The sequence below is a fragment of the Prunus avium genome, chromosome 1, assembly GCF_965620075.1.
Source record: "Prunus avium chromosome 1, drPruAviu1.hap1.1, whole genome shotgun sequence".
In the NCBI taxonomy this organism is placed as follows: Eukaryota; Viridiplantae; Streptophyta; class Magnoliopsida; order Rosales; family Rosaceae; genus Prunus; species Prunus avium.
Window position 1 is genome coordinate 12,890,343 of NC_142284.1, and position 14,379 is coordinate 12,904,721.

A 14,379-nucleotide genomic window follows, 5' to 3' on the forward strand; every position below is an offset into this window, starting at 1 on the left:
TTTTTCTCACCTTCCTTCCATGATTTTAGAACCCTAATTTTTTTCTTATGATTATCGACATTTCATCGTATACGTAACAAGTTTGAGGTGCTAATCAGTCCATGCATGCGTGCCTGCTGAAGATGGAACTGCTGCCAGAAGGTCGTGCATCGATCAGAAGATCATGTCTTTATTTAGGTGGTGAGATTAAATTTGTGGGTCCATGAGACCCATGCAGTCCCATGATGTATGAATATTAATTTGAGATATATTTATATAGCCAGGTGCTTGCTGTGAATTAAGAAGCATGTCTGATTGAGAGAGAGAGAGAGAGAGAGAGAGAGAGAGAAAGAGAGATACCTAGTTTGCAGTGTAAGGGAAAGGGAAAGGTAAATTAGTTGTTACTGCTGACTGAGTGTGCTGTAATTTTGTGTCTTCAATAGTAGATTCTATATGGAAAGAAAGTTAATTACTGTGTAAAATAATCTTCTTGTTTTGAGTGCAATGAACTATCTAAGAAATGAATTTTGGATCTGCAGAGCTATATATCTTAATATATATGTATATACATGAAAAATCCAAGTTTGAGGTATGGTATAATAATATAAATGTACAAATTTATTAATGTTGTTCATAAATTTGAATTTGGAACGAATATTCCATCCACAAGCTTCCTGAAATTCTGGCAGAGCACTGGATTTTGTCAATCTATCCTTCAACCTTCTTCATATGCACACATACATACATACATAAACAGTGGGGACAAATTACAGCTCCGCATAATAGAGACAGGCCTAGGTGGGTTGGCCCTGAGATTAGGATATGAGCGCTCCAAAACCAGTCCTTGAGCAGGGAGGGAGACAAAGCTGATGTGTCTGCCTTGTCATCTTTGTTTCAGCGGGGCCTCTCCATGTTAATAGCTGCCAACACTTGGTAACCCACCCTCTGATGATATTGCCTGACCATTATCTCTCTATAAAAAAAAAGCAGCTAGCTGAGCTCAAGTTCCATGAGCAATTTATCAACCAAAATACAAGTGCCTCTCTGCCTGGACTGGACTATAGTCCGGGAACATGAAGGGACGGATGTCCTCTGTTCTGACGCCGAAGCAGCGGTCGTGGGATAAGTGCTCGAGGCTGATGAGGGAGCAGCGGACACGGCTTTATATCATGTGGAGGTGCACTGTCATACTTCTGTGCTGGGATGAGTGACAGGAAGAAGAGGGGTACATACTAATACTATACAGGGTTTAATGAAGCTGTAGATATATTTGGGAAGTCAACTGTCGAGGCAAGTATGTGTTTGTGATCTGTTGAGTTTTCTATTCAAATTTGATACAAAAAGTTAACAAGAAAATCTATTGCTGCTGCTGCTGCTGCGGCTGGGATGACTTCTCTTTTCCCTTTTTCTGTTTTTTCTATTTATTTATTTAAAGGAAGTCATGACAACAATTGGAACAAAATCAATACAATCCTCAACTGTGCCCCACGATCATTTCATCTACTGACATTGGTCTTCATTTTGTTGGAGGAGGTTTCGAGTTCACATCCCATAATAAAAAATGCCAAGACCTGTTTTTTTTTTTTTTGTTATAGAACAAATCTCTTCATTCAAACTAAACTAGAACAAGGGAACAAATTCTATTCTTGGTTTTTTCTTCTTTTTGTAGCTGGGCCATGGAATAAACCATTGTAACCCTCGCATTTCAATATTTCAGTGAATTAGTAAGTAGAAGGGAAATAATACTGTGAACTCTTGGAAAACATAACTTATTTACGATTCCAGATACTGTTTTTTACAAAACAAAAAGTAGAGCCAGCCTAAGAGGCAGCTTGAACCTAACATATAATATTAACCAAAAAAGAGTTTAAATTAACAAGCTCAATGAGCTGAAGAACATAAAATCATATCCTATCCATCTATGTAGAACCCCGCCTCTCCCCCCACCCTCGAAAAAAAGGGAAGAAAAAAAAAATATAAGAAAAACTTCTTGGTAGATTGAAGTCAAAGCCATTTCCATCCCTGAGGAGCAAAGGGATCAGGATATGACAAATCAACCCGATGAATCATCTCTTATTTCGAAGAAGTGGTTCACTAGAAGCTCCTTGCAGCCTTGTGGAGGACAAATCACCAGCAGATATCTTTGGGGCTAGTCCTTGCTTACTTTGGCCTGCCGAGGCCATCATCACAACAAGAAGATTGTACATTAGTTAGCTTCGACCACTAGACATAACTTGAGTATCGAAAAAACTGACAAAAAGTTTAACAGCATAACAGCAGCCCATCCCCATCATTTGAAGCCATCATCAAAGTTAGGTGTTCAGAATAAGCAAACCAAACATTTGAACGAGGATACAAGCCAGTCATGAAGCGGAATTATAATCAGGAAATTTACTTGTCATATCAGTCTCTATCCGTATCAATCATTAAGTTAAGTAAAAAGACATAATGCTCCAAAGTAGGCATGCATTACTGTGATGACCTGAATGAGGTGGCTATCGATATCTCATATTATGTAAGTGTTTCATTCTCTACACTTCCTTATGGAATCAACTGCAGCACCATTGTCACATAGTCAAAGTAAGGATTTTTAATTTTGAGAAACTTGAATGATATGCAATTATATTTAGAAAGGCCAAAAAAACCCATCCCGCATGCAAACTTAAATTATAAACACAAATGTTGCTTCAATGATGCCCCCTCCCCACCCCCTCAATTTATGTTACCATGCTGACAAATGAAAATAACAGATTGAAAATGGGAAAATCATTCTGTCCACTCACGGGTCCTTTGTTCGCAGTTATCCTCCGAACTGATGGAGCCCGTGCCACTGATGAAGCAGCTGCAGCTGCAGCAACACGTATCCTGCAAAGAAGAAGATCAAAACACTTTCGTGCAACTCTCATACATAGAAGGTCTAAAATATCGGTAGTCCAAAAACACGGAAATTTCTATGGAAATATAGGAATATTATCGATATCGATAAAAATTGAATAAAAACCATGGAAATTGTAAGAAAAACTTGAAAATTTTTATTGAAACTTTGGAGGATGTTTATTCAGTCAATTATCTATTAGTTTATAGCAAAAAATTGGAAGGAAATGCATTGCATGATGGGTTAACTGATTTAAGTTGATTATATAGTGAGATAACAAACACTGTGAGTGTAGAAAATATGTAGTAATTAATGAAAGAAGATTAAACACACCATAATCATTTATATATAATGATTTACTACAATATTTTACACTTTATACATTGCATGGTAAGATACATGAGTTATTTAGTACCACACATAGTTCTTATGAGGTTCAAATTTTTCACTATCTTCATCATCTCTATGTGTAGAGTAAGTGTATTGTGAAGAGTAGTCATCAAATGATAAACCCCCAAAATAGTTTTGCATGTAATTGTTCAAAACAAAACAATATAAATATACATATTTTAGCATATTATCACAAAAACATAAGCAACATGGTGGTTAAGTCGTTGGAGGAGTGAAATGGCAAGGGTTTGAATCCCCCTTTGTGTGTGTGCTTTGTGGTTTTCTTTTTCATTTTTTCCATCACATCAATATTTTTGATATTTTCAATATTATAGCGATATTTTGACAAAATATTGCTGAAGTGTGAGCGAAATTATCGACATCGATATTATCGATATTTATACGATATGTGTATGGATACGTTCCGAAATATCCGTGACCCGAAAAAATGATAATATCCTCGATATTTCGTCGATATTATCGATATTTTAGACTATGCATAATATCAACCAAATATTTACAGTTGCCACTCTATGATACCTTTTATGTACATCAACATATTCATCAGTTTCATCCACAATCTCCTCCTGCATTTTGTCAACAAAGTCATCACTATAGTATAAAGTCTGCTGCCAATTGAACAATTTTCATCAACTGAAAGGAAGACAATATTAATTGCATGTACTTTACCTGCAGGAGTTCTTCGAATACATCTTCCAGGGTGATGATACCAATAACTTCACCATCCTCGATATCCTCTGACAACTGGGGAAATCCATTAGTTGCTCCGTCACCATGGGATGCAAAAGTTTCCCTATGGACATGAGGAGACCTTGGTACCTTGGGTATGTCAACAATGACACTGTCCGGCTTTCCATCCTGCTTGGATAGCAAAGGAGTAGTCAGTTGGGAGTCCGTGTCACTGACTCTGTTGTCTTCTTCCTTCTCTGCATCAATCGGTGGAAGAGCCTTACTTTTCCCTTTAGACTTCACCACAGCAGCCATATGACTGCTGCCCTTTTGAAACTCATTCAATATATCATAGAGTGGCATATCTGCAGGAACTCTGGGAATACGACCCACACATGAGAACTTAATATTCCATACTCAGTACTGGAATTGAAGAAATTGAAAAAACATTAGCATATTTAAAGAAGTTGAAGCACACCGTGGAATTCTTCGGATGGAAACAGCACTGACTGGGGTCTCTGTTTCAGGTCGTACAGTGAGAAGACTTTTCACCTAATCCCCAAACAAAAGAGAATAAGGGGATAAAAACACGAGAATTACAGATCACAGATTTAGTGAGTTTACAATCTAGAATAGATACATAATATGAGACTCCAAAGATTTTAAGTTCTAACACCCACCAGCAGAAGTCCAATAATATTCCTTGAATTCCCAGAATAGACAGGAACTCGACTATGTCCCCGAGCAAGAACTTTCCCCATTGCTTCCCTGAGTAATTAATTTGAAAAGAACAGAAATATAGTTACACTATTCATTGTACAATTTCAGCTGCAAATAAACTTGCAAAACAAATAGATAGAGCAGTTAATAAACCTAACAGAAAGACAATCAAATCACATGTCTAGCATGTTGTATATGAAAGGATACTTATTGATTATCTTAAGTAGAATTTACTAGTAGAAGATGACAAATTGAACATAGAAATGGTTGATGGGTTGTCTTTCTGAAAGATAATAGAGCCAGAGCATCATTAACAGTGTCTCCCAACTTTACAGGTTGAATCCTAATTCTCATTTGTTACACTATGCTTATTTTAGATCACGATCATGAAACATGCAAAAGGATGTCGGCTGCATAATGCCCATTTGATTCTTACAGGAACCAATGAGACAATTAACTGAGAAGGGTAAATGCGACTTATTCAGGAGCGAAGCTTACCAGTCCAACTTTGAATTGACATCTAAGGAGAAGGTTGACTCAATAGGTGTCATAGCCTCCTCGGCAGTCTGTTGATAAATAAATAAATAGGTTGAGTTTACATGATAGAAAGTGTATCAAGATTTATATCATTTAAAAGCAAAAATGAAATAGGAAAAATAAATACAAAGTAAGCTTCTAAGAGGAAACAATTTCATGCTGAAGCAAAATGAATAATTTAATATCACAACTTGTCACCCTAAAGCTGCTAATAATTTCTCTAACTCAAATTAAGATTAAGAGAATTCAGACACCTTTTAAAATGGAAATGAGATGAAAAGTATCGCTTGATTATTCCACCTCAAAGGAAAGAGTATAATTAATTTTTTCTATATATTTTGACATTTTCAACTTAAATTAGAAGTTTAATAAACAAGAATGGCTTCCTGTTTGATACATTGAATGGCTATATTACTAGAAATTACAAAAACAAGAAAACCACAACAGTTAAGCATCCAAAAAACCATGTGAGTTCCATTATAATGCGTACCTTTTCAGTTAAATCCAGTGCTCCACTAATTATCGTTGTCTCATCGTGTGTAAGTTCACCACCCTTGCCCTCCTATATGTGACAATAACATATTGCAATTTTTAAGAAGAGAAAACAAGTAAAAATGTTATTATATGTTTCACAGTCAGAGAATTTTACCCAACTGATAACATATTGATTCTGAAGAGATTCACTTTACCTCCTGGCTGTGGATGGAGACAAGAGCTTTCAACTGCGCTCGCCTAAATAATGCTTCATTATGTCCCAGAACACAGTCCAAGATCTGGAACACATAAAATTCTTGGTGTCAACAAGTCGATGTCAAATCAAACAGCATCATCAATAATTCATTATTTGAATGGCAAGGTTATATCAAAGAGAAACTTTCAATTTCTAGTGCATATTAAATTCTGTTCTTTTGTTTTTTTTTCCTTTGGCTAGGCCATTTTCAGATTATGTGAGAATTAATATAAATCAGAGCTTAATTGCATGACAAACTAGTTTTATTTAACCATTACAAGGAGAAACGAGATGAGATGAACAAAATTTCTTCAGGTGGATCAAACAATTACATCATTTGGATGAACATGTAAAAAAAGTATCCCTTTCTCTGTTTCCTGTCCTTATTAAAGTGAGGATCATGCCAGAGCAAGCATAAACATTAAGCAATAAAAACTCCACCACATATACTAACTGAGTAGCGATGACATTACAAAACCAACATCGAAAGCAGGTATCACATCAACTTCATGAAAATATCAACTATCCGCCTGAAAATATACCTTGCCAATTGGATAAGCAATTGGATAGCAAAGAACCATCAAAACTCGTACAAGACATACAAAGTTGGAACCAACAGCGAGTCCATATCTAGTGCATATTGATTGTGGAATAACCTGGAAGAATAAAGGAAACCAGAAAACCAAATTCCAATTCAAACCCATCATGCGTGAGTATAAAGGTTAAAACCAAAGTGCTAAATCATAAATAAAAAATTGGAAAAACATCATACCTCTCCAAAAAACAGGACAAAAGTCACGGAGAGGATGATAGCAACATACTGATTGAAAAGTTTATCCAAATATATAGGAAGAGCCTGCAGATTGCAAATATCAAAGTTAAAAGCTGGCATAAATAAGAATACTACTCATATTGAATCTTGAACCTTTTCACTTTCAATCAGATACATTTAGCAGATTCTGGTATCAAGAATCAATTTCAATATCATAAAACCAAATTCAATCCAACAACAATGGCATTGAGAACCAGAGAGACTGCAACTGATCAAATTACTTACTTCCATAGCAGCCGCATTACACAGAAGCAAAGTGACGAGCAGCTGATGCTGCTTCTGAACCACCGGCAATATAGTAGCTGAGCACAAAAACACACAAAGTTGTCAATAACTCCGATAATTCGGCAATTTACGAGCGAGACGAAACCGAAATTGAACCGAAACGGAAACGAACCTGCTTGTTTTTTCTCGGTGGGAGAGCCACTGCGCTGTAAAATCTCAAGGTCGACGAGGCCAAGCGACATGAGTCCTAGGGTTAGGCCGGACATTATACCGGCGAAGAGGACGAAGAAGCACGAGAGCCCCGCGTAAACGAACCACCAGACAGATCCGAAGGGTATGCTGCCAACCTCCGATCCGAGGCCCGAGTTCCGAGTCAGCATCCGAGTCACCATTATCGCATTTATCGGATGCATAGCTGCTTATGGCTTCTTCTTCTTGGTGATCCAGGTAGCGCCTTCTTCTTCAATCGCTCTCTTTCTCTCCCAGAATGATAGAATCCAAGTGCTGACTGAGTGAAAGGTTTGTTGAAGTTGGGAGTTTGGATTTGGTGTGTGATTTTATTGGATGGACACGTGGCAAAATCCTATCGATTTTGTTAGAATCCGTGATCGGGAACAAGTTTTTCTGTTTCTTTTTTTAGTACAAGGTTTTTTGTGCTTCTAGTTTGCCGCCTTTTGACCTTTTAACCTTTCGGTTTCTCTATTCCAGTTGGAAAAAGAGAGAGAGAGGGAGGGACAAAAATGGAACAAAAATGGTTGGGTTTTTGTCCTGTTTTTAATTAATTGATCTTTTTTCTCACCATTGTTACCATCTTATTAATCCTTTGTTTATTATCTTCTTATTGCAGGACGCCCAAACGATGAAGACCAAATTAGGAATGAACAATATATGCCAGAATTGGTAAATTATTAAGTTTTGTCTTGTTTACACTTATTTTTTAGGCTTATTTACACCAATGCCCCATGAAATTACGGTCAAATCTCATTTTGTCCCCCAAACTAAAAATGGCCCACATTCCCCCTTGACCATAATTTGATGACCCACTTTGCCCCCTACCATCAACTTATTCCAAAACTCCGTTATTTTTTATGATGGGGCATGGGTATTTTTGTAATTTAATACATGTGCCCCATTTTTTTAAGGACAACGATTGGCTTCCTCCTCCACAGTTGACGTGGCTTCCTTAAAAAACAACACATGTTTCTTCTTCTTCTTTTGTTTTTTTTTTTTTTTTTATAATTATTTTTCTTTCAACTACACTAGCCTCTCTGCATGCGCTTACGCGCCTGCGAAAGGCTTTTAAAAAGAAAAAATTAAATTTATTTTAGAATTAAAAAAGATAATGGGTAGTTGTATTCCATAAAAAGAGGATCCATTATCTGATTTTTCTTTTAATTTTAAATTTTTTTAGTATGAAAAAATGTAAATTTACCATATTATCCTCACTTAATTAATAATTTCAATTCTTAATGTTTGCATTAACCAAGGGCATTTTTTGGTATTTTGAATGTTTCACCATTCTCTGCCTTTTGCTTTATATACATAGATAGATTAACTCAAGCACAAAATCTGTTTCTGCCACAACCACAAAATCTGGGTTAGGCAATTTGCGGACGAATCTGGTTGATGGGTTCCAGATAAACAAGTTATGAGTTTCATCATAACCAACATCCACAAATATAAAACCATTAGGAAATTTTAGGAAGGGAAAGCTTCTTCGTTGACATTGTAACCTTGGAAAAGACAGCTGATTTAGGAAATTTTACCCACTTTAAAATCCATGGCCAATTGAAGGGTTTTGGGAAGCTGATTTTCAGAGCATTTCTCACATCACAACAAAAGACATGAGCTTGACCGATTTTAGGGTCTGACTTCGATCATTGTCATCACCACCCTCCTCATTACAACCTCCATAACCACCACAGCCAAAGCTCAAAACTCAAAAGCATTTATTGAAATAGATGGCTTCCTAATTGGAAGAGTATCAATTGTCTTTTTGCATTTTATTGTTAAAAAAGGGGCTAAATCCATTAATTTCGTCGGATTAGGCCGGAATCAATACAAAGCAGAGAAAGGAGATGGGATTAGGATTTAGGAATTGATACATAGCAAAGAGAGAAGAGATGGGATTATGATTTAGGAATTGATACATAGTAGAGAGAGAGAGGAGATGGGAATTGATACAGAGAAGAGAGAGAGGTGACAGCAATGGGGTTGGGTTTGGCTAGGGGTGGCTTGGGGTGACGACAGTGTGGCTTGGCCTCATAGGTTTTGGTGGTGGAGTGTATAGGTGGTTTCTAGATCCTTATTTTTTTCTCTAGGTGAAGGCTTGAGTTAATGGAGTTGAAAGAAAAACAGTAAAAAAAAAACAAAAGAAGAAGAAGAAAAAGTGTTGGTTTTTTAAGGGAGCCACGTCAGCTATGGAGGAGAAATGGCTCCTGATATATCAGGAGCCAAGCATTGTCCTTGAGTGCTGCTAAACGAACTCTAAAATTAACTTAGTAGACCCTATGATCTAAGTACACCCTAATATTTTAATCAAAATATGAAATTAACTAAGTACACCCTATTTAACTTCCAAAAATACCCATGGTACACCCTAATGCATTTTATCACAAACACCAAACCTACCTTGCTACCAAACTTGCTGCTTAACCCACCAAAGCCGCTAAGGTTGATTCTGTCAAACAACTGTGGAAGAACAGGCAGAGTTGAAGGTGGAGGATGCTGGGATTGCTATCCTGTTTGGTTTGGAATGCTTTGCCTGGTTTTGTGCTGGTGATATTGTAGGTTGAGGATTTACATGTTAATGCATACCATGTCTAGGTTATGGGCTTGGTCTAATTAGTTGATTTTGCTTCCTATATTTAGCTTCCTTGTTATCAGAGAGATGAAACTCAGAAGATCGAATTTATTAACTCATCAACTAGAAGGAAGATATATGAGTTAAGACTAGTAAAATATTGTATATTCCTTAAATTAGGTGGTTCCTAAATGCTTTTATCATTTTTGGTAAAAATAAATAAATAAACGCCAAAAAGGAACCAAAGAAAATTTTGATGGCATATCTCGCAGGGTCGTGATCAATTTCTTCTGAGCCAGTCTTTGGGGTTGACATGGTTGTTGCCAGTGGTGCAGCTTCTATTACTACATATGCCAAATCCATTATAAACGAAGGAGTGTACCAAGGGCCGCATTCGGCCCCAATTCTCAATGCCCTGGGTTTATACCATGAGTTTATAGCCATTGACTTAATATAGCCTTCACGTAGTTTATAATAGAAACAAGCATCCTTGATAAGTAGGCATCCTTCCTGCAAGATTGAATATTAGTTGTAAAAACGAGAAGCAAAAGAAAAAAACCGTTCCTTAATGTGGCTAGAGAGGAGAGGAGAGGATTGATGAGAGCGATTTTGTAATAGCTCAGTAAATATCATATCATCTTACCTTGATTTCAAGTTTCATTTTCGAGCATTTAGACGAGGAAGGTTGAATATAGTGTACTTATTCAAATTATTTGTTTCTCAATTCAATATATCTTTTTTAGTCATTTTATATTAGGGTAAATTAGTAATTCAATAAATATTTTGGTAGTAGGGTGTACTTAGTTAATTTTAGGGTTCGTTTAGCAGCACTCTTGTCCTTTTTTTTTAATGACGTGGACTCCATGAGGGCAAAATAAATAATAAACAATTTTTGGTATTTTCAAAATAGTTAAACAAAATAAATTATATTAAATCAATGGAAACTTTTGATTCAATCCAAATGAAATAATTTTTTGTATTTTGACAATAATGCCTTTATTCATTTTTAGATTGCCTAAGAGCATGTCCACCCATTTGCCATGGCAAAGGGTAAGGGCAAGGCAACGGCTGTTACTATTTATGTGAATAGTGGTAGCCCTTGCAAAAGGCTTGTGGTGTTTCCACCCATTGCCATGGCAATCACTATTCACATGAGATATGAGGAGAGGAATTTGTATAGAGTTTTGGTGTGAGAAGTGAAGAATATGACTAAGTTTTTTTTTTTTTTTTAAATCTGGAATTTTTTTTTTTATTTTTTATTTTTTTTTGTTAATGACATCAGTAAACCCAAGCTAGAGCAAGGGCACGTTTTGCCTGCGGGCCGGCCTGGTTTCATGGGACCCGCACCTTGCCTTGGCAAGTTTGGCCATTGGAACACGTCGCCTGGGCTTGGGCCTTGTCCAGCCTTGGCTTGGGGCAACTGATGGAAGCACTCTAACGAGTCCTGTTTTGCTTTTCAGATGGTGCCAAAATTCTTGCTTCTTGCTGGCTGTATGGAGTCAAAAACTTGTTCTCCTTTCTTGCTTATCCTGAAGCTGTAAATGAGGTTTAGATGACCATCATTAAACAATTCCTGCTCAGCTAATATTGCTCCTCTGTATTTTTTTGGGTGTGTATTTAATTGGAATTTTAAAATACTATTTAGGGATTAAAAAAAAAAGTCTAGTGAATTTAAGCAGAATGTAATGACTTATAGGATTTTTTTTTTACAGATTTTTTTATAATCAAGATTCGTTACTTATGTATTTTATAGAAGATTTATATCAAGATTTATAATATTTGAAAAAACCACATAGATTTAACGGATGATGAGTTTAAAAAATCCAATAGCTTAGAATATACCACATCAGCTAAATAAGTTTTGATTTTATTTTTTTGAAACTAACGGCGCTAACTGCAATTTTGCTAGTAACTCTCAGCCCCTCTTGAACTTCATGAAGAATCACCAGTACAAAAAGATGGATGTGCACGGTGGAGAGAATCAAAGATAATAAAAGCACAAAGTTTTGTTAATTCTTTCTAGTACCATGCACATTGACCAAAATTCCAACCCAAAAAAAAAAAAAAAGTAGAAATTAAGAAACAGAAAACAACATGTAGTTAATATGAAGTATGGTGGGTATAAAGGGACAAGACGATTGGTTTTGGTATATATGCTGCAATAGTGTCGCCATCCTATTACAGAGAAGAAAAGAAAAGAAAAATCGGAATAGAAGATGCGATATTGCTTGCTAAAAATGGTACATATGCTGCAATAGTGTCGCCACCTCTGCTGCTTCCCCTTGTAGAGACTCGAGTGCAATCCAAGGAAGCTTCATCCTTATGCAGGCATCAGCAACAACATCAGGTAATTTCATTGCAGGAAGCCTCATTCTTAGGCAGCAGCAGCATAAGCACAATTCTATTATCTCATGCTAAATACCAACTGCTAACAGAAGAAAGACCATATACACTTCATCACATTTAAATGAGAGCACATATACACTTCATCTCATGTGGCATATCTACTAACAAAATTCTTCAGCAAATTCTGAAAATAAATAAATAGAAAATGTAAGCATCAACGAATAGCAAACTTTAGTAGTGATGGATATTAATATACATGTACTTGTAAATATAATGAATCATGCGTATCAGAATCTCAAGTGTAATCTTTCCTTATTGATTTGACAAATTTCATTGGATTCAGGATTGCGTTGCTTTGTGTCTTCATTATTGTATGATTTTTGGATTAAGCACGAGATGTTCACTTGGATTTTCAGCAAATTATCCATGGTACCCTGGTCGAGACTGGTTCAAGAATTTGCTAGCAACCTGTGTAAGAACACGAATTGTAGGCCACAATTATCTGTACAAGCACATAAGGAAAAGCCCTTTATGTCAAAGGATCTTTATGTTCTGTGCGCAAGTGCTGCAGCAAATCCTCTTTGAGGCATTTCGTCAAAACAATTATGCACCCCAAATCGAAGAAGTAGAAATACTTTGTTGCATATCAAGAGGGTTATAGGAAAGATGTGGAAATGTGTTTTGGTATACTTCATACCAAGGAGTATAGTTGCGCGGCCGTACTTTTGAAATAGAATAAAGCTATGGCTAGATTTTTTTTTTCAGATTATAGCCGCGCGGCTATACTATTTAGTATAAACAAATTTAAAAACAATCCCTTTATAGCCGCGCGGCTATACTATTTTAAAAAAAATTTAAGAAGTCGTAAAGCGTATGGCCGCTCGGCTATACTCTGTAAATAGAATATTTCAACAGTATAGCCGCGCGGCTATACTTTATAAATAGATTTTACGGTATAGCCGCTCGGCTCTACCTATTAATCTGATATTCTCTTGTTTAATTACTTTAATTAGTAGTTATGTTTTAATTATTAGTATTTAAATATTTAAATTCAATAATATGTGAGTATTTTGTGTATAATATGTGAATTTTTTGTGTATTATTGAAATCTTTGTTAAAAAACACATGTATTAAACATAAAAAATACGTACATTTGTGTTATATACTAAGTTTCACAATACACAGAAAATTAAGTTGAGTGGCTAGCTATCAAGATTTATAACGTTTTACGTTACTTTGTCAACATAATTAACATCGACAGTACCCAACCCTTCGAGATATTACGTATTAATTAATTAATGCTTTGTTTCTTCGGGGCATCCCATAACAATTAATTAAAGCATGGATACATAGCTATATACAGCTAGCTAGACACAATGCTGATATAACTTGTCTCTTCGTGAAATTAGGCGGCTCTCGCTCTATAAATTCAGACTTCAAGTCCCGACCATATTACTGACTAACTTCCTTCCTTCCTTCCTTCCTTCTTTCCTTCCTTCCTTCCTACACAAGAACACAAACACAAAGACTCGTAGGAGAAATATTGAAGAAAGATATGGTGGCTAAAAGCATGAATGTGAGCAATGTGCTGGTCCTTGTTATAGCAGCGGCAGTATTCACGCTACATGGAACAGAAGCTGCACAATACACAGTAGGTGACGAGCTGGGTTGGACCATTCCTCCGGGTGGCGCCGCCACGTACGCTGCATGGGCTGCCAAGCATAGCTTGGTAGATTCGGATATTCTAAGTGAGCTATACTTCTGTGAAACTTTCCAAATTATAAATTAATTACTTTCTATCTAATTAATATTTGTATGCATTATTAATTCGCTAACCTAGATGCATATATGTTGTTTGTGAAGCCTTTAACTTTGCGTTTGGAGAACAAGATTTGGCTTTAGTAACCAAGGAGGATTTTGATGCGTGCAACACAGCCGACCCGTTGGTTGTGTTCCAAGAACCAGGAGAGTATGTATTTTCAAGAGAAGGCATGTTTTATTTCACCTGCACCTTCGCCGGCCATTGCGCCAAAGGCCAAAAGATTGCCCTTTACTTAGCTCCCTCAGGCGGATCTCCATCTCCAAGTCCCGCTGCAAGTCAAAGCCAAAGTCAAAGTGCCGATGATGCTGCTGCTGGCGTCAAATTTGTGTCCAAGAAAGAGTATGGCTTCAAGAAATTAATGCCTGTAACGATGAAGTCCCTCTAAATATTCCTTGCTCGCTGTATAAAGCTTGCCAAGAAGAGTACTAGT

General features: G+C 36.5%; 2 protein-coding genes across 3 annotated transcripts; one reads left to right on the forward strand and one right to left on the reverse strand.

Annotated features, from left to right (window-relative positions):
- Positions 1-1,719: 1,719 nt before the first annotated feature.
- On the reverse strand, positions 1,720-7,592 carry LOC110750470 (DUF21 domain-containing protein At4g14240). Of its 2 annotated transcripts, XM_021950814.2 has the most exons (14): positions 7,151-7,592; positions 6,979-7,055; positions 6,694-6,777; positions 6,464-6,577; positions 5,881-5,964; positions 5,682-5,753; positions 5,153-5,220; positions 4,615-4,702; positions 4,413-4,486; positions 4,085-4,310; positions 3,935-4,009; positions 3,785-3,831; positions 2,763-2,844; positions 1,720-2,149 (listed from the first exon to the last, which is right to left on the reverse strand). In XM_021950814.2, the coding sequence occupies exons 1-14, from the start codon at positions 7,389-7,391 to the stop codon at positions 2,129-2,131; spliced, it is 1,353 nt and encodes a 450-aa protein (XP_021806506.1). In that variant the 5' UTR covers positions 7,392-7,592; the 3' UTR covers positions 1,720-2,128. The 2 variants fall into 2 exon arrangements, with proteins under 2 accessions (XP_021806506.1, XP_021806505.1); XM_021950813.2 differs by having other exon boundaries at positions 3,935-4,310; positions 7,151-7,588.
- Positions 7,593-13,614: 6,022 nt separating this feature from the next.
- Positions 13,615-14,374, forward strand: LOC110750444 (mavicyanin-like). Its single transcript, XM_021950786.2, has 2 exons — positions 13,615-13,875; positions 13,991-14,374. Exons 1-2 carry the CDS (start codon positions 13,683-13,685, stop codon positions 14,332-14,334), a joined length of 537 nt encoding a protein of 178 aa, XP_021806478.2. The 5' UTR covers positions 13,615-13,682; the 3' UTR covers positions 14,335-14,374.
- Positions 14,375-14,379: the final 5 nt, after the last annotated feature.